Consider the following 27,947-nt stretch of genomic DNA (forward strand, 5'->3'; position numbering starts at 1 on the left):
TAAGCAGGTAGGCTACTGACTCCTGTAGGCTTCAAGTCTTAATGCTAAGCTAACACGTTATGCATATAAATTGAGCCAGTGAATGCACAAAAATGAAAATTAAATCAAACATCTTGTCTAGTCCTGGATGAGGTATATTTCCCAAAATGTTTTCCTTTAAAACCTTAATCTCAACTATCTTAATAAACATTTGGATTTCAATTTCTGAATGACTAAAATTAGGTGTTTATTCCATTCAAAAAATAATTTTAACAAAGAAAAAAAGTCTAATTACAGAAATAATTTATTCTATCCAGTGCTTAATTCCTAAAAGTCTGTCAGCATACTTATTGACTTTAAAATTGTATTTTTTTAAATCACTTTTCATCAATGCATTTCAGAAGCCATATACCAACACAGTGGCACACATTTCCCTAAACTGGCCATTCATTTCTTGCCAGCAGGATCCAGGAAAGGTTATAGCCCCAATAGACATTATGTCCAGTATAAAAATTTAACTTGACAATAAAACAATGATTGTATTCAAGTTAATATTCAAATATATATATCTATATACCTTTGACTAAGACTATGCGAAGCGGGATAAAATAAGCAGCATTTATTGATGAAAATTAAATGCCACTATTGACACAATATAGACTTGTTGAGGGAAAGAATGCTATAGCCCAGATTGTAAACACTTTGGTATGAACGGATTGACAAAAGCTGCTTCCTTTAAAAAAAATAAAAAATAAATAACCTTTACTGGTTACATAGCTGTAGTCACAGAATAACAATCAGAGCCTAACATACTCATTGGACTGCACATTATATGCGGGCGATTTCTCCTGTAGTCGGTTAAATACAATTGAATGCTACACAACACAGCCACTGACCTTCCTTCACTGACATTTTTGACACAACGTTCAAAAGTTTCCAATGGTTTTCATGCCCCCCCCCCTCCCCCCTTGTGCATATGTCATACAGAGCCTTATGCTAGGATTCTGCTACCAAAAGCAATACTGTGTCAGTTCAGTAGTGAGACTATTAATAGTCTTGGAGAAGGAACCGACAAGAACTGATAACCGCTCACCCAGAGTGTAAAGTAAATCATTTTTCCTTTACCTGAAACTGAAGAGGAACAACAAGAAGAACAACTGCATGAGAATGTTCCAGATTTAATTTAAACCTTTTCCCGCCACATACATAGTATATTCTGCAGTATATTCTCTGTAACTGGAGACATTTTCAGCCATGCGTTTAAAATTCCAGAGCGTAAAAAGTCTCTGCGCCGGCTAATTCTGGAAAGGTTATCTGCTCTTCTTCTTGTCCTTCTTCCCTTTGGCCGCTGCAGGTCTGGCGGACGTTAGCGCTGTGGCGTGTCCCGTCGTCTTTAGGTGGTCAAACAGTTTGTTCCTGGTGGGAAACTCAAACTGGCACGCCACGCAGCGTAGGCCCGCTTCCTGCAGGGAGAGACGTGGGCAGAGCATCAGAGACCCCCCGTGCACTCATTTTATGGAAAAACCGTATTGCACACTCCAGCAACGTCATTGCTCGACTGAACGGTACACACCTCCGGCACTTGGTCCAAACCTCCCTGGGGCTTACTGCCTTTTTTCATCACACTCTTCTTTGCTTTCGTCTTTCCGGAGCTGACGATACATAAATAAACAGTCATGAATACATTTACATAGATAAAAAGCTATTGGAAGAAAGATTCACTGTAAATCAGGAAACCTTCAGTTTATATAAAACGTACATACGGGCAGATGCCCATCTATGAAGGGACAGAAGGACAACACAAAAACGTGAAGGAGGTCACCTCTTTGGTTCTGTGGGTGGATGCTCTTCCTGCACCTTGTCTTCGGTGTGCTGGTCACAGGACTGTTCCGGGGGAGACTGGGCACAGGGCGCGTCCTCACCGCTGCCCGACTGCTCTGGCGGAGGGTCCTCGGGGCCGCACTGTGGATCCGCAGGGGCGGGAACGACAGACTCCTCCACTGGCTGCTCTGGGGCGCTCTGCGTGAAATTTGAAGAACAGGAGTGGGGAAAAAACTAAATTAGGGAACTGCTAAGGATTTTGTAGCAAACCAATATCCCACTCCTCAAGTTAGAAAGCTACGGCACAGGTGGGCTGGCTCATTTATAATTCATAAAATTCATTTATTCATCATTGAAATATACTTTATCATTATGCCAGTTGTGAAAAGGTTCTCTAAAAAATACTTACATTCACTACTTTCTGTTGTCTTTTTTTCTTTTTCTGCTTTTTAGATAGCCTGTTCATGAAAAAAAAAAGATATTGTAAACCTGTGTACATGTAAAGAATATTTTTTTCTTTACATCCAAGCACACATCACAAATCTGAATACTACCATATCACAGATAATTTAAAGGCAATTTCAATATTACACAATGTTTATCGAGTTTATCTACCATTTAACCATGCTCACTACTAGAGTTTAAAAGTAAAGTAGAGCTTAAAAAAGGGTACCATTCATATCAGTGTTTTGACTGGCTTCTCAGAATACTGACTTCTCAAATCAAAGTGTCTGAGATGGGGTGTTTGAGATTGTATTTAGTATACATATCAGCAGGCTCAGTTCAAAAGCACTGCACTTGTCCCTCATGTTAAAACAGCAAAACTGCCTGTAGCCAGTGCATCTCACATACGTTTTGCCAAATGTGATTGGCACATCATGCCAAATGTGATTGGCACATTGTGCGTCAAAACACGATCGACATGCTGAAATGATACATAATCAGAGCCTAAATTTTTCACAGTAAACTCTTGGGCCTTTAAGCACACAGAACACGTACAGAGATTTTTCTAGAAGTCAACTCGAATGCATACTTTTGTCTTTGAGCCTCCCCCTGCCCTGTATTATCTTCCCCCTCCTCCTCATCCTCCTCTTCTTCTTCTTCTTTATCAACTGCGTCTCCAGAGTTCGGATTCAAACTCAACTCCTCTGCTTCAAGCTGTTGCCGCAGCAACGCCACCATTTCCCTGTGCTTTTTGGACTTCCCGTGATTTTTCATACTGTGAAGGGAGAGAGAAAGAGAGCACTGAACTCTGTGCGGCCACAAGACATAATCGACATAAGGACATAATCGACATAAGGACATAATCGACATAAGGACATAATCGACATAAGAACATAATCGACATAAGAACATAATCGACATAAGGACATAATCGACATAAGGACATAATCCACAGAGAAACGGTCCGACGTGGGAATCTAACATACGCTTTATCCGTTTTAAAGGACTTGTCACACGCCGGACAGTAGAGGTCATCGTAATACTCCAGGAGATCCTCTGCCACGTCTGTGAGAGAGCAGAGCAGAAGTAAGTCTGAGACAGGCTTGCATTTAATGCTTTGACTTGCAGATTTTCTGAACAAGCCACATGGAATTGTATGTGCGTGTGAGCGTGTGCGTGCGTGTGCGTGTGTGTGTGCGTGCGAGTGTGTGTGAGTGCGCGCGTGTGTGTGTGAGCGTGTGAGCATGTGTGTGTGTGTGTGTGTGTGTGTGTGTGTGTCCGCGTGAGTGTGTGTGTGAGCGTGTGAGCGTGTGCTTGTGTGTGCGTGTGTGTGCATGTGCGTGTGAGTGCGTTTGTGTGCGTGTGCTTGTGTGTGCGTGTGTGTGCATGTACGTGTGAGTGCGTTTGTGTGCGTGTGCTTGTGTGTGCGTGTGTGTGCATGTACGTGTGCGTGCGTGAGTGTGAGCGAGTGCGTATGTCGGGGCACGCCTGCTGCGTCTCCACTGGCCTCCTCCACTCTGGTCTCCTCCGTCCATCACGTCCAACGCGTCCAACACGTCCGTGTCTTCTTCTTCACTTTCTGACGCGTCTCCGAACTCCTGCCCGTACTGCGCCTCCATCTGCTGGAGCTCCTTCTCCAGCTCCGACATGGCGGCCCAGCTCTGCTCCTGGTAGTCCTCAGCCAGCCTGTCGGGACCAGGCCTTGAGTCAGCGCTCACCACTCACATCAATCACCGCGCGAAAACAACTCGGACCATTCATACAAATCAGAGGAGAGCAAACGCCGAATGTCGTTTATCATTGATCTAATAAAGCACCGCACCACTCCCCGACTCCAATTACAGCAACTCAAAGATCAATGGCCGAAACTTAATATTCATAATGGCTTGTACGTGCAGTACACTTCAGCGAAGTACAAGCGGACGTGCATGATCAGCGTTTGGGAGACATTGCTTATCTATAAGGGAGCTATTTTCTGGATAGCCTCCAGCAGACTCATGGAAATTTCACACCATTACTTTGGGGAAACATTTGTATATGCTACATGTCCTGCAATGTTAGTTCCCTCATTACATTACATTACACTACACTACATTACACTACACTACATTACAGGCATTTGGCAGACACTCTTATCCAGAGGGATGTACAGTTGATTAGACTAAGCAGGAGACAATCCTCCCCTGGAGCAATGCAGGGTTAGGGGCCTTGCTCAAGGGCCCAACGGCTGTGCAGATCCTATTGTGGCTACACTGGGATTAGAACCACCGACCTTGCGTGTCCCAGTCATTTACCTTAACCACTACGCTACAGGCCGCCCATCAGGATCCTCTGAATGATTTCTTAAACCAGCCTAGTGGTTGTGGTGCTGATGGTGTTGTGTTAAGAATGCGTTTCTATACCCAAGGAGAAGACTTCTCAGATTCTTTAAAAGCATCAACATTAGCGGTCAAAACAAAAGAATTCTGCCTATATTTGTCGCCCACACTGCAAAGGCACTCCTTTCCCATAAAAATCCAAAGAAAGGGCCCCGTCACTCACTTGGCCTGGTGGAGTTTCTGCTTCCTCCTCAGCTCCTCCACCTTCTTGGCCTTCTCGGCGTTCTGCTCCTCCACCAGCTTCTTGTGGGCCTGGACCCTCCGGTCCCTCTTGCGCACGAAGGCCACCAGCTGCCGCACCAGCTCGCCGCGCTCCTTCCTGGCCTTCTCCCGCGTCCGCTTGTTCTCCTTCTCCATGGCGCGCTTCTCCCAGCGGTTGGAGGCCTGCCGCGTGTCGTACTCCTCCTTCCACGCAAAGTTCTTGCGAGTGCAGAAGCTCTGCCAGTAGCCGTAGAAGAGGTGCACCACCTGCGGACAACAGCGTCGCGGCATTCCGCATTCAGGATCCAAGAGCGTATACAGTGAGCATTCGGGCGGTGACACAGCTCTTTGTTGTTTGTCGCTCTGTAAACTCCAGCAAACACACCGTTGAACCACAACAATCACGATGTGGTTAATGTGCAGAGTTTTAGGTCAGCTTTACTTGAGTGTTCAGCCCTTTTTATACATATTCCCCTCAATTCTAGGGGACCAAAAATAATTGGACAATTGGCTGCTCAAATGTTTCTTCATCTACTTAGTTATACGGACCAATGAAGAATCACCAGTAAAGGAATTTCTCCAGTTTTGCTCTGACACAGAGACAATGATACGACCATGATACCGCGTTCCATAACATTTCCGCAACGATAATTTACCGTGTCATAGTCACTCTGAGAGTCTCCAAACGTGGGGAACTGGTCCTCTTCCTCATCCTCCCCCTTGCTGTGGTCCATTTCCTCCTTCACTATGGATTCAAACAGGTTCCTGTATACCATGTAAAAACCCTGCCGTGGCAACAAAGACATGGAGCAAGATAACCATTAGCACAAAACTGTACGTATTTTAGTATATAAGCACACACTGGCTACATTTTCATCCAAGCACTGCAGTCTAATTCATATGAAATATTTAGGTACCAAAATGAAAAATCTCTGAACCTATACTTTAATAAATCCAGCAACCATATAAATATGTTAACTGATCGTATTTTCATCACAGGAGCAGTACAATACTATTGTACCAAACAAACTGCACAATATAGATTTATTCTGCCCTCTAGAGGTGAGCAGACTACCTGCAGTGCAAGCAATAAACCATGCTTCTGTGCAAAGTTGGTCTAAGATTGCTGTGTGTATATTCAAGTTTTCCGACAGCCATGTTTGCAGCAACAAGCTCTAGCATGCAAAAGAGTATATAGATCATAAAAGGAAACCTTTGATAAGGTAGATACAATCACCAGTAAGAATAAATGTCAATTTCACTGTCTGACAGCATGCATGTGATTTGACCAGTCCAAATATTTTCTGAACTTTTTTAAATAATATTTGAATATTGCCTTGAACAGACAAGATAACACTAAAACTATATATGAAAATAATCTTTGGTCAGTGCATCGGTTAGTATTTGAAAAAAGGACAGGTTAATAGTAATGTGGGTGGCAGTGTGTTGCCATCTACATATTTACATATTTTTGCAGAAAATTACAAAAAAGTTACAAAGCCTACAGGTTTCTAAAATGTACCTGGCTTGCCTTGTCACTAAATTGTTGCTTCTTTGTTGCGTGTGAGTGGTTAGCCTGGCTGGTCTCTAAAATATACTACAATCCACTTCAAGACACATTTTAATTATTTCATGACATGCAGGGATATTTTGGTCAGATACCGTAGCACAAACTTCAGCCCAGAGATAGACTTACTAATACTAGAGCACTTACTCGCAATTAATTCCCCACAAGAGCCCAGGAAGCGGCCCCCTGCGTCTCACTCACCTTCTCGTCATCTCCAAACCCAGAGTAACAGGTGACGGTGAAGTACTGCAGCAGGTCGATGCTGTCATCTGCATACTCCCCGCTGACTCCACCCTTCAACAGCGCGTCCCGGTGGTTATCATACCTGCAGTGACAACAGCTCAGCTGCATTAACATCAATGCTCAATGTGTGGTGCACATCTGCAGGTACACGACTGGTTAAGGTACACGACTGGGACACGCAAGGTTGGTGGTTCTAATCCCGGTATAGCCACAATAAGATCTGCACAGCCGTTGGGCCCTTGAGCAAGGCCCTTAACCCTGCATTGCTCCAGGGGAGGATTGTCTCCTGCTTATTCTAATCAACTGTATGTCGCTCTGGATAAGAGCGTATGCCAAATGCCAATAATGTAATGTAACTCTGATTGGCATGGAGTTTTTTTCTTTTAGCTAAATCATTCTACCCTACTTCTGTGGTACCACTGGCCACAGAAGAACTGATTTCAGGAGGTGTGAAAATTACCAGGCTCTTTCCTGTGGGTCACTCAGGACGTCATAGGCAGCCTGGATCAATTTAAACTGCTCTGCTGCTTCTTCAGAACTGTCCAAGTTCTTATCTGGAAGGGAAAGAATGGGTCTCATAAACCTTCAGTCTCTTAAGGTAACATCGATATTATTAAATGTAACTGCTATTCCTCAATAGGATGAATGTTCCGAGCCAGGAAAGTCTGAAAATGTTTAGCCATGCAACTGTTATGCAGTGAAGGAAATATCAGTAAATACTGATCTCAATGTGTATTACACACTTAAACCTTCCAACTCTGCCCACTACACAACATGGTCGCTATTTATGTGTGTCCTACAGACTCAGAGATGATCCAACCTGAAAACAACAATTCAAAAGAAATGAAATACCTGGATGCCATTTCAAAGCTAATTTGCGATAGGCCTTTTTCAGATCGTCGTCCGTAGCATCCCTTCGAACACCCAAGATCTCGTAATGACACTTCATGACCATGTTTCCGATGATCAGCACCTAGGTAACTTAAGTGTTCTCTGGCAACCGACAGGTATTTAATGCACGCAAAGAACGTGGTTAAGTCGCAGTGGATTCTGTCCACTCCGCATGTAGCTAGCAAGCTAACTGTAACGTTAGCTGTGTTTAAAAACATTTACATAAATACATTTACGTTCAAACTATCTTTCATCATAGTTACAATATATAATACAATAACTATATAGTGTTTTCTGTCACCACTGTCTAGGTATAGATAGTATTTTTTAGCAATATGCTAGCCCTAAAACGATTTAGCTTGCGCATCTAACGACTCTACACTGCCGGTATGCGCTTTAATATGACGTCACTTGAAAACAGAATGAGCGCGTCATATTTTCCTTCAAACCGCTTATACAATGATTCCGAGCATCGAGTCGCAACCGATTTATTCATAAATGGTGTCTACATTTCTGATAAGAAATATAATACTACTTTTATCTGAAAGGGAGTTCCGTTCCTTCTTCTAAATGATTTTTGAATTCTTAGCTAATACAAGATTTGTGAAGATATGCATGATCTGTGTGTCTTAGAAAATTAAACTTTGATGCATTTGTTTTATAATTGCATATATAGACTACTTCCTTTCTAGTGTGCAGTAAGATCTCAGTTTATGGATAAAGACCTATTACAGATTTTTAAACGTACATTTGACCACAAGCTGGTTTTTACTATAAGCCTGTTAATATTTTTTGGAAAGTATTGAACAGAAAGTGTTCTCTGCGACTTAACCACGTTCTTTGCGTGCATTAAATACCTGTCGGTTGCCAGAGAACACGTAAGGTAAGCTTAACCCTATTTAAAATTTAAATGGTGAACTATATAAAGATATTGTAGTAAGAAATAACAAAGTGAAACTTATCTTTACGTAAATACTACAATGTTTTTTTTTTCTTCAAAAGTACATATATTCCTGACAATGTAAAAAGTTTATTTCTGATGTAACCATTTTATTCAGAATAATCTTATTAATATTCCTGTATGTAACAAGACTGAATTGTAAATATTTGCTTCTAAAATCCAGTGGTTACCAGAGGTATTGCAGTTCATTAACCCTATGATGTCAAAAAGCTAATTTCCCCATTGAAGTCCATTCAAAACTATGAATCTACCCTGGCGAATTTATACTATTTTGGACAGTTCTTTACAATTAAAAAAGGTCTTCCCTAGACCAATTACCCTTCAAGGACCTTTGTTTCCTGAGGCATTCCAAGAATTTTTTTTCTCATTCTAAATGGTAAATGGTTGGCATTCATATTGCGCCTTTATCCAAAGCGCTGTACAATTGATGCTTCTCATTCACCCATTCATACACACACTGGCGGGCGATCGAACCGGCAACCCTCCGACTGCCAGACGACTGCTCTCACTGCCTGAGCCATGTCGCCACATTCTCATTCAACCCTTCATGTGTTGGTGCCAAGTGCACATGCTCTTGTTCCATGACAGCCTCCATGAACTGGCTTCATGCATCACTGGTCAGCTCCCATAGGAAACCATGGAACCGATTAGCAGAAGCATTCTATACCAGTTATATACCTTGATGGCTCCAAAATAGCCATGTAGAGGAGGGGGTATTGAATAAAGATTACATTGAAGGTAGTAACCAGATCACAAGGCGACGTGGTAGCATTATGGATGGTGGGTCACTGCAGTGGAGCAAGGTACTTCACATTTCAAATATTCAGGTCTATGGATTGGAAGGGGTTGGAAGATGGATTTCACCTCCACAAACGGAATATAAGCTCCACTCTGATACAATTAACTAGTTTGTGCGTATTGCTCGTGTGCCTCTAGTTTTATATAGTAGCTTTGTAGAAACTACAAATGTAATTATAAAACAGTTGCACAAAGGCAGAAGCATTTCTTACACTGCGGAGGACCATATCAGGAAAGTATTAATTAAATTCAACTAACCTTCTCTATCACACTGAAAACATTAACTTTACACTCTGATTGTTAATATGTAAAGCATATACTGCATTTATTAAGGTTACTAAATCTAAAATGTATTATAAAAGGATTGAATAAGGAAAACAGCATTACACAAAGTACCGTTCAATGCAGAGGGGTCTTATTTGACATCCATAACGGTACACACAACAGTACAAATACAACTTTTGACGGCTGCATCCAGAAATTCTGGCATCATGAGAGATACAACCCAAATAGAAAAAGGAAAAAAGAAAAGCTTAATTTATTCCGGGCTCATATTTTTGAGAGGTGGCTACTTTGTTGGAATAGCAGTCCTGGGGCCAGGCTCCAATAAAAGGAACACACATTAATAAACACGTACGGTGCCCTGTGGTTCACAGCTTCTTCAGCTTCTGCACCCTTTGTCGTTTGAACTGCTTGTCCTTCTTCTTCTTCTTCACCTTTCTGGGAGTCGGGGCATCGTGCTCGATGACGACAGGTTTTTCCACAGAAGGCGTTGCAAATACATCATCCGTCACGTCTCTGGTCATTACCGGTTTCTCCTCCGACCTTTTCATTTTCTGCAGCTCCTTCACCATCTGTTTCTCCCGCAGTTTGGCGGCCGTGGCCAGCCGAATCATTCTCCGGTGCTGCACGAGGAAGGAATGACAGTGTTATTTACTTATAAGACACTGGCTTTATGTTACATGCGATCAATGTGAGCAATTGCTTTTAAAAATAAATGTCAGGTTATATTGCTTACGTAATGTGACTGCCTGCCGATAAAATACTCATACCATAGCACTGACTTGCTCTTACATACACTACTTTAAACCACTTCTCAAGCTAAGTAATCAACATAAAAATAAAATAAACATTTTAAGGTTCAGTAACATACACATAGACACAGAATGAGGATGGTGCCAGCAGGCCCAATTCATTTATTGGAAAGCTAAGAATGAAGATCGGGCGGTTTTTAAATGCACAAAAACTAATCGCACAGCATATTTACCATATTAGGAGACTGGAAATGTGGGTTCTCATAGAGGGTGGGCCCACCAAAGCTACCCTGGAATATTTTGATGAGGTTGAGGACAAAGCGAGGCCCGATCTCGACCAGGGACGCATCTTCTTCAATTATCTACGGAGAATCAATCAAGATCATTTCAGCAGAGTTACATTGTTATCCTGTATGCATACAACAAGATTTCTACACACGTTTTTCGATGCAATCCAAAAAATATGTACTAAAAAAATGGGTTTGATTACAGAATTTTAAAGGCATACTATGCAGGATTTTTACCTTGATGGCAACAGCTATCAAAAAAACGGATATAAAACAGATCTAAAATATAAAAACAGGCAAGTAGGCAGGGCTGAGGACAGAGGAAGAGACTTATTTGATTGTCTCAAATAAGATAATCAAATAAGCAAGGGTAAAAATCCTGCATAGTATGCCTTCAACAATGGCAAGTGAGCTAATTTCATGCACAACCAGGGCTGTCACCTGACCCGGTCAGATTTTTATAGCAAATCTATTTATGCTTGGGAGTTTGAATGGGCCAATACAAATCTTTCATCCCATAGAAGAAAATAAATAATCAGAACTTACTTGGTAGTTCCTGAACCAGATCCTGTTGTCTGCGATCGTGAATGTGAAAACGTGATCGACAAAAGGCTGACTCCTAGGGTGATACTGTGGAGTAGAGAATATCTGCAAAGAGAACAATTCCGTTTTTAAAAATAAAGTCCAATTTATTCTCTCTCCATCTCTTTATTCTCAATCAACACTCAAAACTTCTCAAAGTTAATCAAAGGGGAACTTTGCTGCCAAATTGCTAAATTATGTGATTACATTGTTTCACAGTACAGTACTGTCACTGCTTATTAATATTTTCCTATATTCATAAACTATATATACACACAACAAAATCATCTGGCAAAGACGTCATTCTTACAAACGGGTGGCACTGAAATCAGGTATAAGAAATGTTACAGAAAAGTGTAACCAAATATTTGAGCAAATTGGATACACCGGAATTCTGCATATATAATGGTTCGTCTGACTATTTGAAAGCCAAAAAAAAAGCACAATTCAACAATTATTAGTTTTACCAACCTGGGTGAACAGCTCCTTCAGCAATGCGTAGTGCGGTTCCTTGTCAAATTTCTGCAAAAATGAAGCACTTGTATCAAACGTTCCAAAACTGAACTTCAAAAAAGCAGTAAGACATTTTAAATGAAAAGTAGGTAAAGGATTCTTGCTGATTCGCACACTAGAATCTGTGAGAGACAGTCCCTGTTGTCAGTCTACACATGTACAGTAACTCATTGTATGCATCGCTGTGCAGTACAGTACTTACAGGATCAAAAGAAAGCAGTGGTCTGGATCCTTTCAGGCAGTTTCCAGTCATTTTGAGTTCCGCTAGTGTATGAACTGGAAGAAAAGAAAGAAAAAAAAGATATGGAATTCAAATAAACATATTACCAAAATAAAAGCAGAGGTTAAGATGAATTGTCTCAACTGGTTTCATCAGAAAATGTGTTGAGTTTTAGGTCAATCAAGCCATTAAGATTAAGCTATTCTAAAATTATGAAATGATGAACTTACTGTTCTGAACCAAGAACTTGGCTGATGGTCCATGGGGAACATTGGATATCCTAAAGAAATATTAGATCAGCAAATTATTTAAACAGTTAAAAGCAGAGGGGAATCTTACAGATCCTGAGATCCTACTATGCAACACTGGGTCTCTGTGGACACTCTTAGGGCTTCCACAATGTACACACATTTAAACCTGAGGGGTAATTTTAGTAGATTTAATAGAAGGGCAATTAGAGTCTTTCCAAAAATGTAAACATAAAAAGTATAAAGAAGATAAGCACAATAAGACAACTAATAAAAAGAGACGTATCAGCAATTATAATCAGATATGCACGGTGGTCAGACAGATACATTTAGCATGTCAATCAATGATAGCAATGCTTTCCGGATGGTTGATTCCTATGCACACATGTACAATCGGAAACTATGAAGTATCCACAATTCTTTAAACTGCATTAGCGTGTAGGTGAGGATGTAATACACGGGGGCGACATAGCTCAGGCAGTAAGAGCAGTCGTCTGGCAGTCGGAGGGTTGCCGGTTCGATGCCTGAGCAAGACACCTAACCCCCAAAATGCTCCTGACGAGCTGGTCGGGGCCTTGCATGGCAGCCAATCGCCGTCGGTGTGTGAGTGTGTGTATGAATGGGTGAATGGAGAAGCATCAATTGTACAGCGCTTTGGATAAAGGCGCTATATAAATGCCTGCCATTGACCATTACACGGAGTTTCTCAGTATTTAATGACACTAAAAAGTGATTCTGAAGATTTGTCGCACTGAAGTGACGCGACGTCAAATCATATTGAGATGGCATCGCGCTTCACATCATCCAATGTCGATGAGACGGCACTCACCACATGTAGAGGTCCTGTTTCTTTTTGGCTTCAAAAAATATACACTTGTTGCAGTTTTTGATTTCACACACCTGCAAGACGAGAGTACATGGTTACAACTAGCTATGTGACAACAACAAAAAACATATACATGGTATTGGCTCTTCTCTTACCTCGTTCACAACGAAAAGTTTATCCTTTCGATCCATTTTAGTATCTGTTTAAAGACATAAATGGACACGATAAGTATCTAACCAAAACAAAAAAAGGGGGAAAAAAAAGTTAACTTTTGCCTAACGTTACAAATGATGACCTATACCTGCTTTCGTGTGAGGCATCATGGTTCTAAGGTCCTGCATCAGGTGCCTCGTTCTGAAGTTGATGCCTCTCGAAGAGAACACAAGAACACGTTCTTTGTTCTTCCACTTCCCCTGGTTAATGACAAATAAATGCAATGCGTTAATTAATCTGATCTTGTTTAGTTGACAGAGATACGCCGGCATTAATTTAATGGTTAGCGGGCTAGGTAACTAGCTACGTTGTAACTACTTTACAGCACATTTCCCCCATTACTTCAGTGGAAAATTTACCCCGGAGAATAAGTTAGCTAGTTAACAGGGGTTGTGAAAAATTAATTGGCAGACGGATGATCATTATTAGACTTGCTTCCAATGTAAACTACCTGGTCAACTTAATTATCCTGGTGAGACACCGCTGTCTGAGAACAAGCAGCTAGTTAGCTAGCCAAGTTAACATAATCGTTTTAAAAACAATCTTAGAAAAATAGGTTACATTACCACTGAAACTGGAGCTGGGACACTAAACTCATTCTTCTGATCCTGGTCTGGTATGTTCTGCTGTTTTTCAGTTCCATTTTCGACAAATTTTACTTTTTTTGCTGTTTTGGGACCCTTTCCATTTCCCCCACGTTTTCTCTTGAGCGCCGACATTTTGCAGATAGTGGCGTCGGTGTTTTTCTTCTATTGGTTTATTAGGTCTTCTGTACCCAACGTGAATTGTACATGCCGCCACCTACTGTAGTGGAATGTGTAGTGTCATTTCAAGTTTTCGCCCCTTTTTCTCCCCGTTGCCGTTGCTAACAAGACGTTTGATAGCGAGTCAGAATAGTTGACTGTAGTATTAAGACACCTAGACAAGAAGCAATCCAGTAGCCAATCAGCTATAACCCAATTAGTCATTCAAGCTAAATGTGTACACAGATCTTCAGTAGCTCATTTTTTTCTTAATTGTGTCAGTTTATGAATCGTTTTCTCCATTCTCCCAGTTTTTAAAAATGTGAATGTGAATATTTGACAGAAGAATTCAAGCTTATTTGTATACATCATTTTGTTTATTAAAATCCAGAGACCTATTCTTCCGTTCAGTATTTACACAATAATTAAAGGATAATTCTACAAATGCAAGAAATAACTCCAAATTGGTTATATACATATACACAAACATATACACGCATAGAAAACCAGGAACAAAACTTCCCGAAAAATGTACAGAACGTTATTACATGTGCATTATTACATTCAAATAAATGGCAATGTTTATATTTCAGTAGCTGGAGTAAGCTTGAAAATGAAAGGAAAAGCTTGTTTCCTTGAGAAGCAAACTACTCCTCTTCGACCTCTTCATCCGGGCAGCAATAGTACTCCACAAAACAGATCTGTCCATCATCGTTTCTCACCAAATACTGAAGGGACAGGAATCCTCGGTTGTCAGTACGGACCGATACTTTACATGACAGAGCCAACGCTTTGGTTGAGGGCTTCAGGAGGGACATCTTAAACCTGCAAAGATGACAAAGAGGTCAGAAAAATAAAAAAAAAACATAAATGGCAATATAAAACCTTAACTATTGGCACACAAATCCAATTTATTTAAGCGCCTGGTTAAATTGTAAATCTGATGCCCTCCACACAAAATTTTTGTTGACTGCAGTAAAGGCGTAACCCTTCCGGTTGGAATGGAGTTTGCATCTGATGGTAGTTTTGGTATACGACAAAGCAGGATTACTGAGTTAGCTGGGAAAATTCACCATTTGTTTTGAGCACAGAATAGAAAAGGGGCCAATATATACAACATGAGCACGTTCTTACTTTAGTGGTCCACATACCGGTTTGTCTGAGTCTTTGTGCACTGAAAGAGCTCCATCATATCAGAGTCCTTGGGATAGTCATAGTGGGCATTCCCAGAATTCCCAAATGTAGACAGTCTACATGACAAGTTCATGAAGGAAACATGTTAATCATTCATTTAAGCACAGTGACAATGTCTTTGTGAACAAAGACCAACATAATACAATCTTATATCTCTTCATTTCCTAAAGCAGGGGAAAAGACCCACGATCCAAAATAAACCACACAAGTAACTTTAATATAGGGTAGCATGGTTCAATGAATCTTTGCAGACAATTAAGTAATTCAATCGCTTTGGGACAGGAGCTACATGATCTAGCAGACAAAAGCTCAAATTTTAAAGTCAACATTTATAGATTCAATGGGGACAAAATCAGCTGGCAGAGGTGATGCAAACTACAGGTTAGCGTAAGCGGGAAAGGAAGAACACACCTGAAGTAGGGCTCACTGGGCGACATTGTGATCTGCAGGATCTCGCTTGTCATGTCGAGCTCAGAGAAGGCCTCTCTCAAGCTATCGGACTGCAAGATCACCTTGTTGGTGACATTTGTGCTGCAGAACTCAAAGTCAATGGGATCCTCAGGCTCTTCTGTGTTGATCTTGCACACAGTCACCACTCCTCCCTCCTCAAGAAACAGGGTGAGAGGGAACCCGTAGCCATTGTAGCACATCCGAAGGGCAGTTGTCACTGCTTTTAAGCAGAGACCAAGACATATCATTACATTACATTACATCATTGGCATTTGGCAGACGCTCTTATCCAGAGCGACGTACAGTTCATTAGACTAAGCAGGAGGGTTAAGGGCCTTGCTCAAGGGCCCAACGGCTGTGTGGATCTTACTGTGGCTACTGTATGCCACAGGCCGCCCTTATATCACCTCTGTGACATCTTGCAGCAACACAGCTATCAGGCCTTGTTTTCCAAATAACATTTAGAAAGCGTCATCTGCGAGGTCTGAAAAATGGTCAATTTAGTAATTTTACTTTCATTGTATGGCACCAATGTCAGGCAAGGAACTAAATGTAGTTTTGAATGGAAAGCCATGCTCAGCAAAATAAACAGTACACAGGCAATTGCACCTAAGAACCTGTGACATCTGAAGTAGTATTTACAAATTTTTGATTGTACAAAGCTGAGCACAAAATCTAGAAGACTCAGTAAATGAGAAGCTATATGCTTAAAAGATGGCAACCTGGTACAGTGCTTCCCCCAAAGATGGTGAGACAGTCCAAAAGAACTGCCAGATTGACCTGGAAGCTCACTGAATCTTCCTGAATAGTGAACTCTTGGAATATTTCAGCCTGGAGGAAAAACATATACATATTCCATTAGAAAAACAGAGGTAGTCTTGGTGAAATATCTTTGCTTAAGGTTGGCGCACTATTGCACTGCAGCAATACTGTATTTGTACACGATTGTCAAACGAAGAATTGTGTATCCACGCTGACCTGAATGAAGGCGTTTGCTTGGAGACATTTGGAGTCTTCCACGGTGACTTTTAATCCGTTGGGTGTCGCATTGAACAGGGCATGATCTTTAAAAGTAATGGCTTTAAGGATGTTGGAGAGGTTCCTGACATTGTCCAGACTAGCTACTAGAATGTACTGGTCATCACCCGCTTCAGATTGAGTTGACAAGGGCATGTCTTCCGTCAGACAGGTACGCAACAGAAAAATACATAAGTTACTAGCTATATCCAGCTGGCTATCTTGCTGCTAGCCTAGTAACGTGTTAGACTTGCTTTAGATAGCTGGTTAGCTACCATTTGTCGAATTCAGTCTGTTGTGCTTTCAGAGTCAACATTCAACAGTCAAGTAACTACCTACAAAGATTTATGCTTATACTTTGCCGCCGAGAACTGTTATTTACTATGACTATTTACGGATTGCTTTTAGTTTGCCAACTAGCAATCAATGCAATCTAACGTTAGCTAGCTAATATATCTATAGCTACCTATCGACAAGGTACATGTTACTAGCTAGCTATGTTTCTCAGGGTCTAGAGACAAACGTTTAAAAACAGTAGCTATTACAAATAGGTAAACATATAACTACTTACTTCAAAAATAACCAGAAGGTTTACTAATCAAATATATGTATCGTAAACTATAGTTTGTTTCCTGCTAGGGAGCTAGAAAAACACTAAACATATTCGAAGGAACGCGCCGCACGAATTTGGACTAACCGGAAGAAAAACCTTATGTAGACTTCCGGTTGACTTATTTTTATTTTATTTTTTATTTTTTATTATATACAGTATAACTGTTTCCCAACGATAAAACATTTTCCCCTTGCAATCAAACTTAAAAAAATATTTTTTTTATTTTACTTTTTATTAGGCAATTTAACAATTGTAGAATTCTCTACAATAAACAAATAGAAACAGGAGCATACACAGGATATAACCATTTATCACATGGTGAAAAATGCAATATAAATAATAATACTAATTATTTAGTATTATTATACTAAACACCCCCCCCCCCCCCCATGAATTTAAGGCTTTTAATATACAGGATACTTTTTTTTTAATCACACTTGAATATGTCTTCAATGGAGGTATATGCATTTTATGTTTCTTTTTAGACTTGGTGACACCACAACACACAACCAATTGCTGCAATTCTTAAGCTTAGATCCTTGGGTTACTTATCACCCCTCACCACCTTCCTTACTGTGGGGATAATATGGACTTGCGTCCTCTTCCTGGCAACCATTCCATATGTTTTACACCTAGCCCTTACAGTGCTACGTGGTATGTTTTACCATTTATGTATCTCTTTGTACCCATTACCCAACATTACTCTCTGTGTCTTCAGTATTTAGTCTTAATTCTAGGCTTTTAATTGCTTTTCATTGGCATTTGTCAACATGAGGACCAGAGTTGTACTGATGAAAGTCATAAAATGCTATTGTGAATTTTATATTGATATTAAAATAATTGTGTTATGTTTTTGTCTTGAAACTGAACACTTTGCTGACTGTGAATAGACTCCATATGTTGCCTGTCAGGAGAAAAGACCGAATAACTCCGTTCTGAATATCGGTTGTAAAAGTTTTGTGTTTTGACTTGCGTGCATGGTATACACCTCTCTATCAAATAAGTAAAGTTAGGTTAATATCAGTAAAATGACTTCTTCCTATCAGTAAACTATCAGTAACTGTTTGGTGCATAAAATAAAATGTACAGTAGGTTGGCTTTTTACTTCAACGTGACTTGAAAGTTCATAGACCAAGTTTATAATGATGGCATACAGCACATACCATTCACAGAGGAAAAACATTTATGTGGTTTTATTCAGAGGAATTCTACTGAAATTCTGAAGAGCCTATTGATTCTTTACGGAGTTGCACGATTGTAAACCATTTGCGCAGGGGTACGTCTGTGAAAAAAAAGAAAAAAAAAAGAAAATCTGTGCAATTTCTAAAAGGCCAGCAGATGGCACTTTGCACATCATTGACCCCATTAACAATTCCTGTATGGTGAAATGCGCTGTAGCAAAGGGTGATATATACTCAGTGTGCACTTTATTAGGTAGACCTGTCCACCAGCTTGTTAATGCAAATATTTAATCAGCCAATCATGTGGAAGCAACTAAATGCATAAAAGCATGCAGACATAGTCAAAAGGTTCAGCTGTTTTCAGACCAAATTTGAGAATTAATGTGATCTAAGTTAACCGTGGTACCAGACAGGCTGGTTTGAATATCTCAAAAACTGCTGATATCTTAGGAAGTTCACACACAACAGTCTCTAGAGTCTCTAGAGAGCAGAGAATGGTGCGGAAAAGAAGATGCAGAAGAGTATCTCTGAACACACAACGCATTATAAGAGAGGCTACAGCAGTAGACTTAATAAGTCTAAAAAATAAGTATAATAAATACCTAATAAATTGAGTGTATATTTTACTAGAATTATTTTAAATAATCGTTAAACCTGTTATGTAGTTGTAGGTTTGGACGGAGCGAAAACCAGGACCATATCTGGCACTCCAGGACCTGGAAAGGGAGTTGGGGTGCTGTCCACTAGGGGGCACTAGGAGTCCTACCCACTTGTGAGGCAGCAGCCAATTACCTAATCATTGAAAACAAAAAATTGTTGTCAGGCCTAAGGGGAGGCAGTGGAGGGTGGAGGTGAGTTGGCTGAAGCAGATATTCTTTTCTATTGATTATTCCCACCACCCCCCCCCCCCCCCCCCACCCCCCATTCCTGTCTTGTGTGGCATTTTTTGGTTAACTGTTCCCTTCTTTTTCATTTTGATAGAGCATTTTTGTTATCTGTGCTTAATAAATGGTGATCACCCAATTAACCCCTTTTTTGTGTTGTTCCTGTCTGTTCACCATGTGACACAGTGGTCATCCCCTGCCCTGTATCACTATACATACATATAATGTGTGTGTGTGTGTGTGTGTGTGTGTGTGTGTGTGTGTGTGTGTATGCGTGTGTGTGTTTTAAATGTGAACAGGTTTCACAACTATAAAAGTGTTTAAAACAAACACAGCATTACACATCATCATGCGGAACTGGCGATAAAATAAGATTTTGTGTGATCCAAGGATTTTAGTCTATTTGTACAGTGAAGGGACTGGGTTATTAGTACAGAGCTCAGCCTTAAGAGAACAGTCCAGTCCAGCCCCAAAATATGTTAATGAAAACATCTAGCACACAGTAGCTGGAAATATCTGAAGAAAATATATCTCTAAAAATATTAAAGATAGTGTTGCCCAAGACTAAAAGATATATGCAACAGCAGGTCAACTTTATATCCTATTTCGTAGGGTGCTTAGACCATACGAAAGACAAGAAGAGCTACAGTATTAGATTTTAACAAATGTTAAGCATCTTCCTCCGTAACACAGACTGCTCCATGGAAGTTCATATCTGTTGCAAGATATGTTGTTCACTGCCAGAAAAGCATATACATGGTACATTGAGTTAAGTAAATCTTCCCGAAGGAGTAGGATAGGGTTAATAATGAACTCATTATTTAGATACCCACTACAAAGCTGAAAACTACACCAAAGAAGATCACTACGACTGAAAGATGCCATTGTCTGCATCCGGAGCTGGAAAGAGGTCAGTTCGGTTTTGGCCCTTTGTGATATGACAAGAGTTTATTTGTTTTCGTCCATCGTGCTTTTTTAAAACTCACTCCCCCAGCACGCGAAACATTGCATAACCTTTGCCCTACAACAGAGAGCTTTTCAACTTTACTTCTGAAGTCTCTAAGATTTATCAGCGGGCACAAATTTAGGTCCGACTCAGTGTCGGCCAGTCATATAAAAACACTCCTCAGAGTTGGCTATTAATTCAATTTATAGTTTTACTATTAAAAAAGTTTGAATGTCACAGATGGCAAAATATACCTGCTAGGCACCCAATCAAAGCCTAGGGTTGACTCAACAGGTAAATGATAATTTATCCACAGAAATCCAACTGTAAAATCTATATTTTTGTCCAAATGACAAAAAGAAATGTATCTAAAGCACATTATCTGACCAGTACACTTGTTTAGTGAAAATAGGTTTTGTAATTCAAAATGAGATCAAATGTACACATTTCACTTACTATATTATAGGAAGTAAACTAATGTTCTCTATATCATAAGTAATTCAGCACTGATTATTGTGCTGTATACTGCACAAACCAACTGATGTTTTACAAATCATTGCCTTGGCAAAGCATTAACATAAGCATCATTACAGAAGCAGCAACTGTTTGTAAACTCTTTGTAACAATCTGGAGATTGCAATCACGTCCAATCGAGGACATCCAATCTTGTGTTGTCTTAACCAATTTTACACTGTAAAGTGTGCCTTTGATAATCATCGAGCTGAACTGAATGAAACAAGCCGTTGTAAGGCAAAATGCCTAAAGCGTCTTCAGTTCTGTCTAATTTTTTGTGTTTCCTGATTGTAGGTCTGTCATGAACATGCTTTCTTCGCCAGTATTTGATTTCAGGTCGTTGTTACACATTGCATAGCCTATGTTGTTTAATTCCAGGCTGTCTTAAAGATCCTGAAGATTTCCTTGAGTCGTACGTTACCTGTATGCATAATGAAAGCCTACAGTGCTGGAATCGAGGGTCCCAAGCTCCAATTCCACTAGTGCCACTCTCTTAAAAGCAATCTCTCGAATTATCATACAATTTCATAAGAAATTGGGAAAACACACACATAATAAAGGTAGCCTATATATGCAATGGAACCTGCAAATGTCATTGGTTATTCCAAAAGGAGAGAAAAGTAAAGCCATGGTATAATTGTATTTATAATAACAAGTGATAAAGATCTTTGCCATAATCTTATAAATCATTGTAGTTGTAGCCTTTCTGATCTCAAACAGAATTGTCACTCATATTTAATTTAACCGATGGGACTGGAACTCAAGCAAGCTTTTGGGGCGTGTAGCCTATTTTGTGACAAATTGTCGATTTATTTCATAACGTTTTCGCCATGTCTGTAAATTCCGTAGCCTACATTTTTATTTCAAGTGTAATCTTAAACGGGGCCATAATATGATTCTAAATAGGTTATTTTACAAGCGACGTATTCAATTCAGATACAAATTAAAAGTCCCGTTTTCAGTTAAAAGGAGAGCTGTACACAACACGTCTAACACGATCGTCTTGCGAAGCCTGTAATTACATGCAAAGCCAAACGTATTCATTTATCCAAACATAAAATTACAGAATGTAGAGGCCAGTTAAGTTTTATATACAAAATCCGCCCTTCTCGCACATCGATTGTTTTTCGATACGTAGCTATAAGTATTGTGGGATGCAGACAGGCTTGTTTGCGTCCTGCTCCCTTGCCACCCCCTCCTCCCTATACAGGATTGATATCACTGGCGAAAAGAGATTTTTTGAATTCGAGCAGTAGAACAGCCGCCATGCTGGGAGAGACCAGCTTGTCACACTAATGCCAGCTCCCTTGTGCTTTTAACTACCAGGAAGAACAGGACAAGGTTATCATTCATTCGGTGAGTTTTGTCTACAGTTCATTGATTTATTTCACGGCTTGCAATGTGTAGCATTCCGGTGTGCAAAATCGTCTTCATCAAACTTTGTTATGGCTGCAGCAGTTTTAACGTAAGGTAGGTAAGTTTGCAAGTTCGCTAGCAGCAACCAAGAGTTTTTGCGTGCGGTCCACGCTCTGCCCGAATAGCTATGCACTTGTTGAGTGTAAGATTCAACAGGTTTGCATTTCTGCAGCGGTCAACACCTGCTTTAAAAAATACTTTGTCTGCATTCTTAGCTATACATGTAACACTGTTCCCTGTGCTCATTTTATTACACCGTCATTGCAAAAGTCAATTGCATACTGGAGTTTTAAAAAGTTGCCGGCGACTGCGGGTAGCTAAACTTTTGCGAGCTATGTTAGCTAGTGTTAGCTAGCTAGTTGACCAAGTAACCCTTGCGAATAAATTTTGTTGCGAATTAGGCCCACGTTTTCAAATCTAAAGCTATATATCTTCGTATACTTACGATTTTGTCCGTGTTTTCTGTTCACAGTGTATTGTATTAACCATAGTCAACTTTAGGTAGTTATCTTTTAACTGATTTAAACGTCTTTTCAGTGGTTCATTCGTGTTTGGGGTCGCTGATCAGAATAGGTTGTCTAGGCACTATTTGCACAGAATTAGCTGCTAAAAACCTCGTCCCGTAGATTAGGATAATTTAATATATTAACGTTAGAACATAGGGGTCACCTAGGGGTGGCTATCCGTAGCGCACATAAATCAGGATGCACTTTCATTTAAACAAAAGTGCATTTGGAGTCTGGGAGGGAAACCTCTCCGTGTATTTGTTATCTTTCTGAATGCCTCAGCTTGTGGTGTCTTGCACTGAGGGAATTAATTTAGTTTGAGTAATTATTGTAATATTGTTTTTAGTTTATGCTTTTGGCTGTTAGAATCAAAGAAAGAAACTGATTTCTGCGTTGGTTTGTATTTAAGTTTTTTCAAATGAAAAATTGCAATCTTAAGATTAAACCCGTTTAAGTTTAAATACCCACACATGATTTATTTAGAGCGAAGGCATGAGTTCAGAACTAGTCTTGAGCATTAAAGCAGTTAACAAATCAAAAGTTCTGTGAAAAGGATGAATTATTAATTGTTAATTTATTGCGTTTAGGTGCTGTAACAGAATTGAAATGTGGCATCCCGCAAAGTATGTTTCTCTGCCGTCTGTATAATTGAAACCGTGATTTTGTTAAACTGGTATAAATTGAAATAAAGGGGTGGTATTAGGTTTTTACCATGCTATGTCAAAACATTTATCCTTTAAGTGTATCTCTTTGCTCTTATTTTTCGATCTGTAAAGTGTTTCGACTGAAAATGACCTTTTCAACTTTTATTGCTGTGAGCAGTGAAAATGCCTTCATGCCTTGTGCTGAACTGTGGATTAGACTACAGTAAATTGTCTCACAATATGTTGCCTGACTTATTATGCTATTTTTTTAAAGTTGACCTGATTTGTGCCCCTAGGGTAATTTGTCATTGAATCTTCAGCACATTATTTCAGTATACGCTAGGTTCATTGACAATATTTTGCCTGAGGTCTCAAGTAATTTATATGCTTGTCAGAGCAGATGTTATTCTTCCGTTGGATCAAAAGCACAGCTAGTCATGTCAATATAATTGTCAGCTTTCACTTCAAACTCACAGTTGTGCATGGCAGAATCATGTCACTGATGCCTTCTAGCTCTGGGACAGTACAAGATATCATGGACATGTCTAGCACTAAAGGACAGGTTGTAGCCTGACCCAAAAGCAGTTTATTCTCCCATTACTAAAATGTTGTTCTGCGTTGGGGTGTTATGTGCACTGTACTTGTTTGTATTTAGCCATTTCAGGGGCTAGCATTCCTTTATCCAGGGCAACATACAGTGTGTGAAGGAATTGTACTAAATAAACAAAGTGGGCGGGGGGGGGGAAAGGATCGGCAGTTGTCTCTTGTGTACAAGGCCTTTGTTTTCACTTCAGAATTCTAACTGCTTGTGGAAAATTACAGCATCGTCTCATGATGATTTGGAGAAATGTCTTCATTGTGGGTGTTGTTTCTTTTGTCTTAAGTCCTGAGGTTCGAGACCAGTCTGTTCTTTATTTTGGAGAACGAGGTAAAGCAGTTTTCCTGGGGAAACAATCAGATTTATTTTCTTGCAGCCAATCCCTTTATCAATTAAGGTTGTGGTAAAACTTCTGCGAAATTTAGTTTAAGGCAGTGTACGTTTGGCGAGATGCTGTTCGCTCTGTCATAGATCTTCATTTTCCACAAATGGTTTAGTTCCAGTACAAGGTGTCAGTTTGCATAAATGAGTCTGTCAATCTGAAACTGAACCAGTTATTAAGTGGCCTCTTTATAGAGGAATGATTTGCCATGGTTGAGAGCATTCTGTGATGTGATGGCATGCATGCATATTGCATAGCCATTTCTGTGTGATGTGAAGCGGATAACTCATCCTTCAGTTTATGTTGCAAGTCTCTGGATAAGAACAGTTCACAGCCCAATACAGTATAGAGGTCATGATTGGGATGACATCAACTTCCAGAGGTGCCAAAGGACTGGGTCTGAAAACCCAAGAGCTAAAGAAGAGGTCCCAAGAGTTAAATTGTAAGGTATTTCCTGTGTTTAAATGCTTGCTAATGCTCCAGTTCTACTCTGATTATGGCAATACTGAAATGACTGGGTTAAATGCCTTTTATCTTGTTAACTCTGTTAGCACAAGGCCATAATTGGTGGATTGAAAACATTCATAAGTGCATTTTTTTCCTACATGTTTCGCCTTTTTGAGACTGCATGTTTCATGCTAAAGTTGAACCCGGATGAAAACGAGCTTGGCTGCCATGTACACCATTTCCGTTGAGCATTCTGGTAAGAATTATGTGGACGTTGCTATATCAAGTTAATCGTATTACTTCTATCTATGCATATGCAATCTAAATGGTTGCATAAACCGATTCCTACCGATAATTGGGGTATTGGGGTAACGTGGTCCTGCAACTTCTGCGCTCCTGCTTTGGTTTCCTTTGAAGAGTGGAGTTTATTCAAGTTGATTAGAAAGAAAAACGAAGAACATACAGCCGTAATTAATTACCAAGCCCACTCCGTCTCGTGCATCTTTGATATTGGTCTACATACAAATGAACTTGGTTTCTGCCGGGTCTGTTTTCTCACAGAACAAGTACAGTGAGGCCTTGTTTACACCTGCCAAGAGCTTTCTGTCTTTGCAAAGAAGGGGACAAAGAACTTGGAGGGCTGGTAACACTGAATCTGTCAAAATGCCACCCTGGGTTAACCTGACCAGCAGGAGAAAGAGGTGTCAGGGCTCCAGCAAGGATTTTCTTTCCTTCACCAGGGCTCTATGCTAACATTTTTTGTGAGTTTTTCTAAATTATTTTTCCCCTTAGCACCAGTTTTTCGGGAGCAATTGCTCCTAAAATGGGAGCGCTGTAGGGCCCTGTCTAACAGAACGACTGCCTGTTTGGTAGACAAAACACTTGGTTTGGTTTTGAATACACCCGTAATATTCTGTGTCCACTATGAAAATATTGCGTTAATGGGTGTTTTCTGGGTTGCTTCAATCAATTTTACTAACATTTCCCCTGTATCGATTGTGAGTCATCAAAATCTGGAAAAACATTTTTATATTTTGAAGTTACGGTCGAGAGTGCCTTTGTCTTTATAAATTAATGGACATGGTTTGTTTTTCAGTGAGATACTGCTGGCTCTTTCAGACCAAATTGCTTGATCAGATATCCACAGATTAGATTAGGCTTTTTTTTTTTTAAACCATCGTTAGGCTGTGCAAGATTTGTTTCACTCTTGGGACTCATGCCGGTCTTCATGGGTTAAGTGAAAGGGCAACCTCGACTTCCTTTCTAAATCACACGGGCCACATAAAGTCTGTAAACACACAAGAATGGGCCTTATGCCCTGACTCACATAAGTAATGACGTCAATCTTGTGTTTAAGCCTTGTCTTTATCCTGCCATCTTTTCTGCATCTTTATGAACCCAAAGTCACTTCTGCATGCTGTACCTCTGGTCAGCATCAACTCATTTTATGTTTTATGTTCTTTATTTCTCTTGATGGGTTTGATGGTTTGTTCTGTGTGTGTGTAGTTACATCAGTATGATCAGTACATTGCATTACATTATTGGCATTTGGTAGACGCTCTTATCCAGAGCGACGTACAGGTGATTAGACTATGCAGGAGACAACCCTCCCCTGGAGCAATGCAGGGTTAAGGGCCTTGCTCAAGGGCCCAACGACTGTGCGGATGTTATTGTGGTTGGATTAGAACCGCCGACCTTGCGTGTCCCAGTCATTTACCTTAACCACTACACTACCGGCCACCCAGTAGTTTTGTATAGCCCGATTTCCAGGCGGGGGGGGACCCCCAAAAAAACATGTCATCCTGTGAGAAAGAGGTGGGCCCCCACAGATAAGATGGGCATGTGCGTCAGACAATGGCCTCCGGGGGTGTTTTAGCCTGGCAAGACGACCAGTGTTGAAGGTTGCTGCGCTGCCTACTTGTATTGTGTTTCTGCGGTCTTCGATAAACTTTCGCAGTGCTTGTGGACTTGGCCGAGTTCCTGCATTGTCCTGAGAAAGAGAAAGAGAGAGAGAGAGGCTGGGTCCCTAACATAGCCCACGTTTTGGAGTGCCAGATTTTATTTAGGACCTGTTCCTTTGCTTCAGTGTCCTCTCCTTGTCCTCCCATTTAAAAAAATTTTTTTTGGGTCCTCTATTCTGCATGTTCATGGTGGCGGAGGTCTGTGCTGGCAGTCTGCTCGTGCCCTTTAGACAAGAGTAGTCCTCGCCGCAGACTGAGATGGCCAGTTGTCCCGGCAAATGTAACCCTGCCGTCCTGGGTGACACAATGACCGATTGTGCGTTGTGACTTCAGGCCACAGTTGGCACTGGTGAGGCCAGGATTTGATTTCGAAGCAATGGGCATATCACTTCAAAGGTGAGTGGTGATTGGTGGACCAATGGCCGTCTGTAACAGACAAGCACTGTGCTAGTCTGCTTAAGCCTGTGTCTAGGTGTAACTGGAGTAGGCATTGCGACCAGTGAATCTGAAGTCGCTTTAGTTAACTCTTGCCTTTACACCCTAAATCACTCTAACCGTTATGCCCCGTCCCTAATGTAAGAAAGCGAGGTTGCTAGGATACTGATGAGTGCTCAGGCTATGATCAAAGGTTGATGTGTAACGGAAAAAGAATTGTAAACATTGACTGAGTACCTTGTGCTGTTCTGTCATATGCAGTTTGAAACCTTTCTCTTGATGTGCTGCATTATTTAGATTCCACTGTTGACTGTTTGTTTTGTCAATAAAGCACACAACCAAGTTCCGTATGACTAAAGGTCTGGAATGGTATGAATGACATCACTGTTAACATGATAAACATATCCATTGAAAGCACAAGCTTAGCATGAGACTTCATTGAATTACATGGCAAATCTATGCACAACATTTTTAGCTTTTAACTCTGAAATTAGACTCAATTTAGTTTAGCAATTTTGGTGAAGAGGGGCCTCTGTGTTGACTTCTTCCCAAAAAAAATAAAACAATTTTGTGCCTTGAATTATTAGCAGGACAGTGCCTTCGTTTCTTCACCAGAGAAACATTTGGGCAGTTCAAGGGAATGTTTCTTCTGTCTTGCGTACTAAAATCAGTAGCAAAAGGCTGGGTTTGGGGCAGTTAAACTACATTTATGATTTGCTAGCTACCTCTTGAACAAGCACGCTGATTTCCTCCCGCTGCCACACTCCTAATTACTGTACTTCTGCGATGATTTTTACTTGCAGTGAAGGGC

General features: G+C 40.4%; 4 protein-coding genes across 8 annotated transcripts in view; 1 reads left to right on the plus strand and 3 right to left on the minus strand.

The window, feature by feature from the left end:
- Positions 1-719: 719 nt before the first annotated feature.
- dnajc21 (DnaJ heat shock protein family (Hsp40) member C21) lies at positions 720-7,929 on the minus strand. The gene is made up of 12 exons (XM_061263185.1): positions 7,486-7,929; positions 7,094-7,187; positions 6,592-6,715; positions 5,480-5,608; positions 4,786-5,090; positions 3,752-3,930; positions 3,231-3,309; positions 2,834-3,019; positions 2,210-2,258; positions 1,802-1,998; positions 1,553-1,631; positions 720-1,442 (listed from the first exon to the last, which is right to left on the minus strand). Exons 1-12 carry the CDS (start codon positions 7,586-7,588, stop codon positions 1,290-1,292), a joined length of 1,677 nt encoding a protein of 558 aa, XP_061119169.1. The 5' UTR covers positions 7,589-7,929; the 3' UTR covers positions 720-1,289.
- A 1,747-nt stretch (positions 7,930-9,676) lies between these two features.
- On the minus strand, positions 9,677-13,979 carry bxdc2 (brix domain containing 2). The gene is made up of 10 exons (XM_061263398.1): positions 13,773-13,979; positions 13,295-13,406; positions 13,149-13,192; positions 12,997-13,067; positions 12,150-12,199; positions 11,902-11,975; positions 11,658-11,708; positions 11,151-11,252; positions 10,551-10,679; positions 9,677-10,188 (listed from the first exon to the last, which is right to left on the minus strand). Exons 1-10 carry the CDS (start codon positions 13,923-13,925, stop codon positions 9,934-9,936), a joined length of 1,041 nt encoding a protein of 346 aa, XP_061119382.1. The 5' UTR covers positions 13,926-13,979; the 3' UTR covers positions 9,677-9,933.
- Positions 13,980-14,304: 325 nt separating this feature from the next.
- rad1 (RAD1 homolog (S. pombe)) lies at positions 14,305-17,308 on the minus strand. Of its 3 annotated transcripts, none has more exons than XM_061263573.1 (6): positions 17,182-17,308; positions 16,572-16,768; positions 16,316-16,424; positions 15,555-15,813; positions 15,101-15,199; positions 14,305-14,774 (listed from the first exon to the last, which is right to left on the minus strand). In XM_061263573.1, exons 2-6 carry the CDS (start codon positions 16,764-16,766, stop codon positions 14,597-14,599), a joined length of 840 nt encoding a protein of 279 aa, XP_061119557.1. In that variant the 5' UTR covers positions 16,767-16,768; positions 17,182-17,308; the 3' UTR covers positions 14,305-14,596. The 3 variants fall into 3 exon arrangements, with proteins under 3 accessions (XP_061119557.1, XP_061119558.1, XP_061119559.1); XM_061263574.1 differs by having other exon boundaries at positions 16,572-16,771; positions 17,182-17,252; XM_061263575.1 differs by having other exon boundaries at positions 15,555-15,810; positions 16,572-17,294.
- Positions 17,309-21,944: 4,636 nt separating this feature from the next.
- Positions 21,945-27,947, plus strand: part of sema4d (sema domain, immunoglobulin domain (Ig), transmembrane domain (TM) and short cytoplasmic domain, (semaphorin) 4D) — a 44,951-nt gene continuing 38,948 nt past the window's right edge. For all 3 annotated transcript variants that reach the window (XM_061263611.1, XM_061263609.1, XM_061263612.1), the window contains exon 1: positions 21,945-22,103. The gene's annotated coding sequence lies outside the window, so the exon portion shown is untranslated. The remainder of the gene's footprint in view (positions 22,104-27,947) is intronic.

The sequence above is a fragment of the Conger conger genome, chromosome 12 (genome assembly GCF_963514075.1).
Source record: "Conger conger chromosome 12, fConCon1.1, whole genome shotgun sequence".
Classification (NCBI taxonomy): Eukaryota; Metazoa; Chordata; class Actinopteri; order Anguilliformes; family Congridae; genus Conger; species Conger conger.

What these genes read in the sequence shown, in the direction of transcription:
- dnajc21 (XM_061263185.1), bottom strand. Translation starts at nt 7,588, where the DNA reads ATGGTCATGAAGTGTCATTACGAGATCTTGGGTGTTCGAAGGGATGCT. An exon ending in CTCAGAGTGACTATGACACG is followed by an intron (nt 5,091 to 5,479) that starts GTAAATTATCGT and finishes TGTTGTCCGCAG; the next exon opens with GTGGTGCACCTCTTCTACGG. An exon ending in GTTTGGACCAAGTGCCGGAG is followed by an intron (nt 1,443 to 1,552) that starts GTGTGTACCGTT and finishes CTCTCCCTGCAG; the next exon opens with GAAGCGGGCCTACGCTGCGT.
- bxdc2 (XM_061263398.1), bottom strand. Translation starts at nt 13,925, where the DNA reads ATGTCGGCGCTCAAGAGAAAACGTGGGGGAAATGGAAAGGGTCCCAAA. An exon ending in GATGCCTCACACGAAAGCAG is followed by an intron (nt 13,193 to 13,294) that starts GTATAGGTCATC and finishes GTCTTTAAACAG; the next exon opens with ATACTAAAATGGATCGAAAG. An exon ending in AACTTTTCGTTGTGAACGAG is followed by an intron (nt 13,068 to 13,148) that starts GTAAGAGAAGAG and finishes CTCGTCTTGCAG; the next exon opens with GTGTGTGAAATCAAAAACTG.
- rad1 (XM_061263573.1), bottom strand. Translation starts at nt 16,766, where the DNA reads ATGCCCTTGTCAACTCAATCTGAAGCGGGTGATGACCAGTACATTCTA. An exon ending in TGGGGGAAGCACTGTACCAG is followed by an intron (nt 15,814 to 16,315) that starts GTTGCCATCTTT and finishes TCTGCTTAAAAG; the next exon opens with CAGTGACAACTGCCCTTCGG. An exon ending in ACAAAGACTCAGACAAACCG is followed by an intron (nt 14,775 to 15,100) that starts GTATGTGGACCA and finishes TCATCTTTGCAG; the next exon opens with GTTTAAGATGTCCCTCCTGA.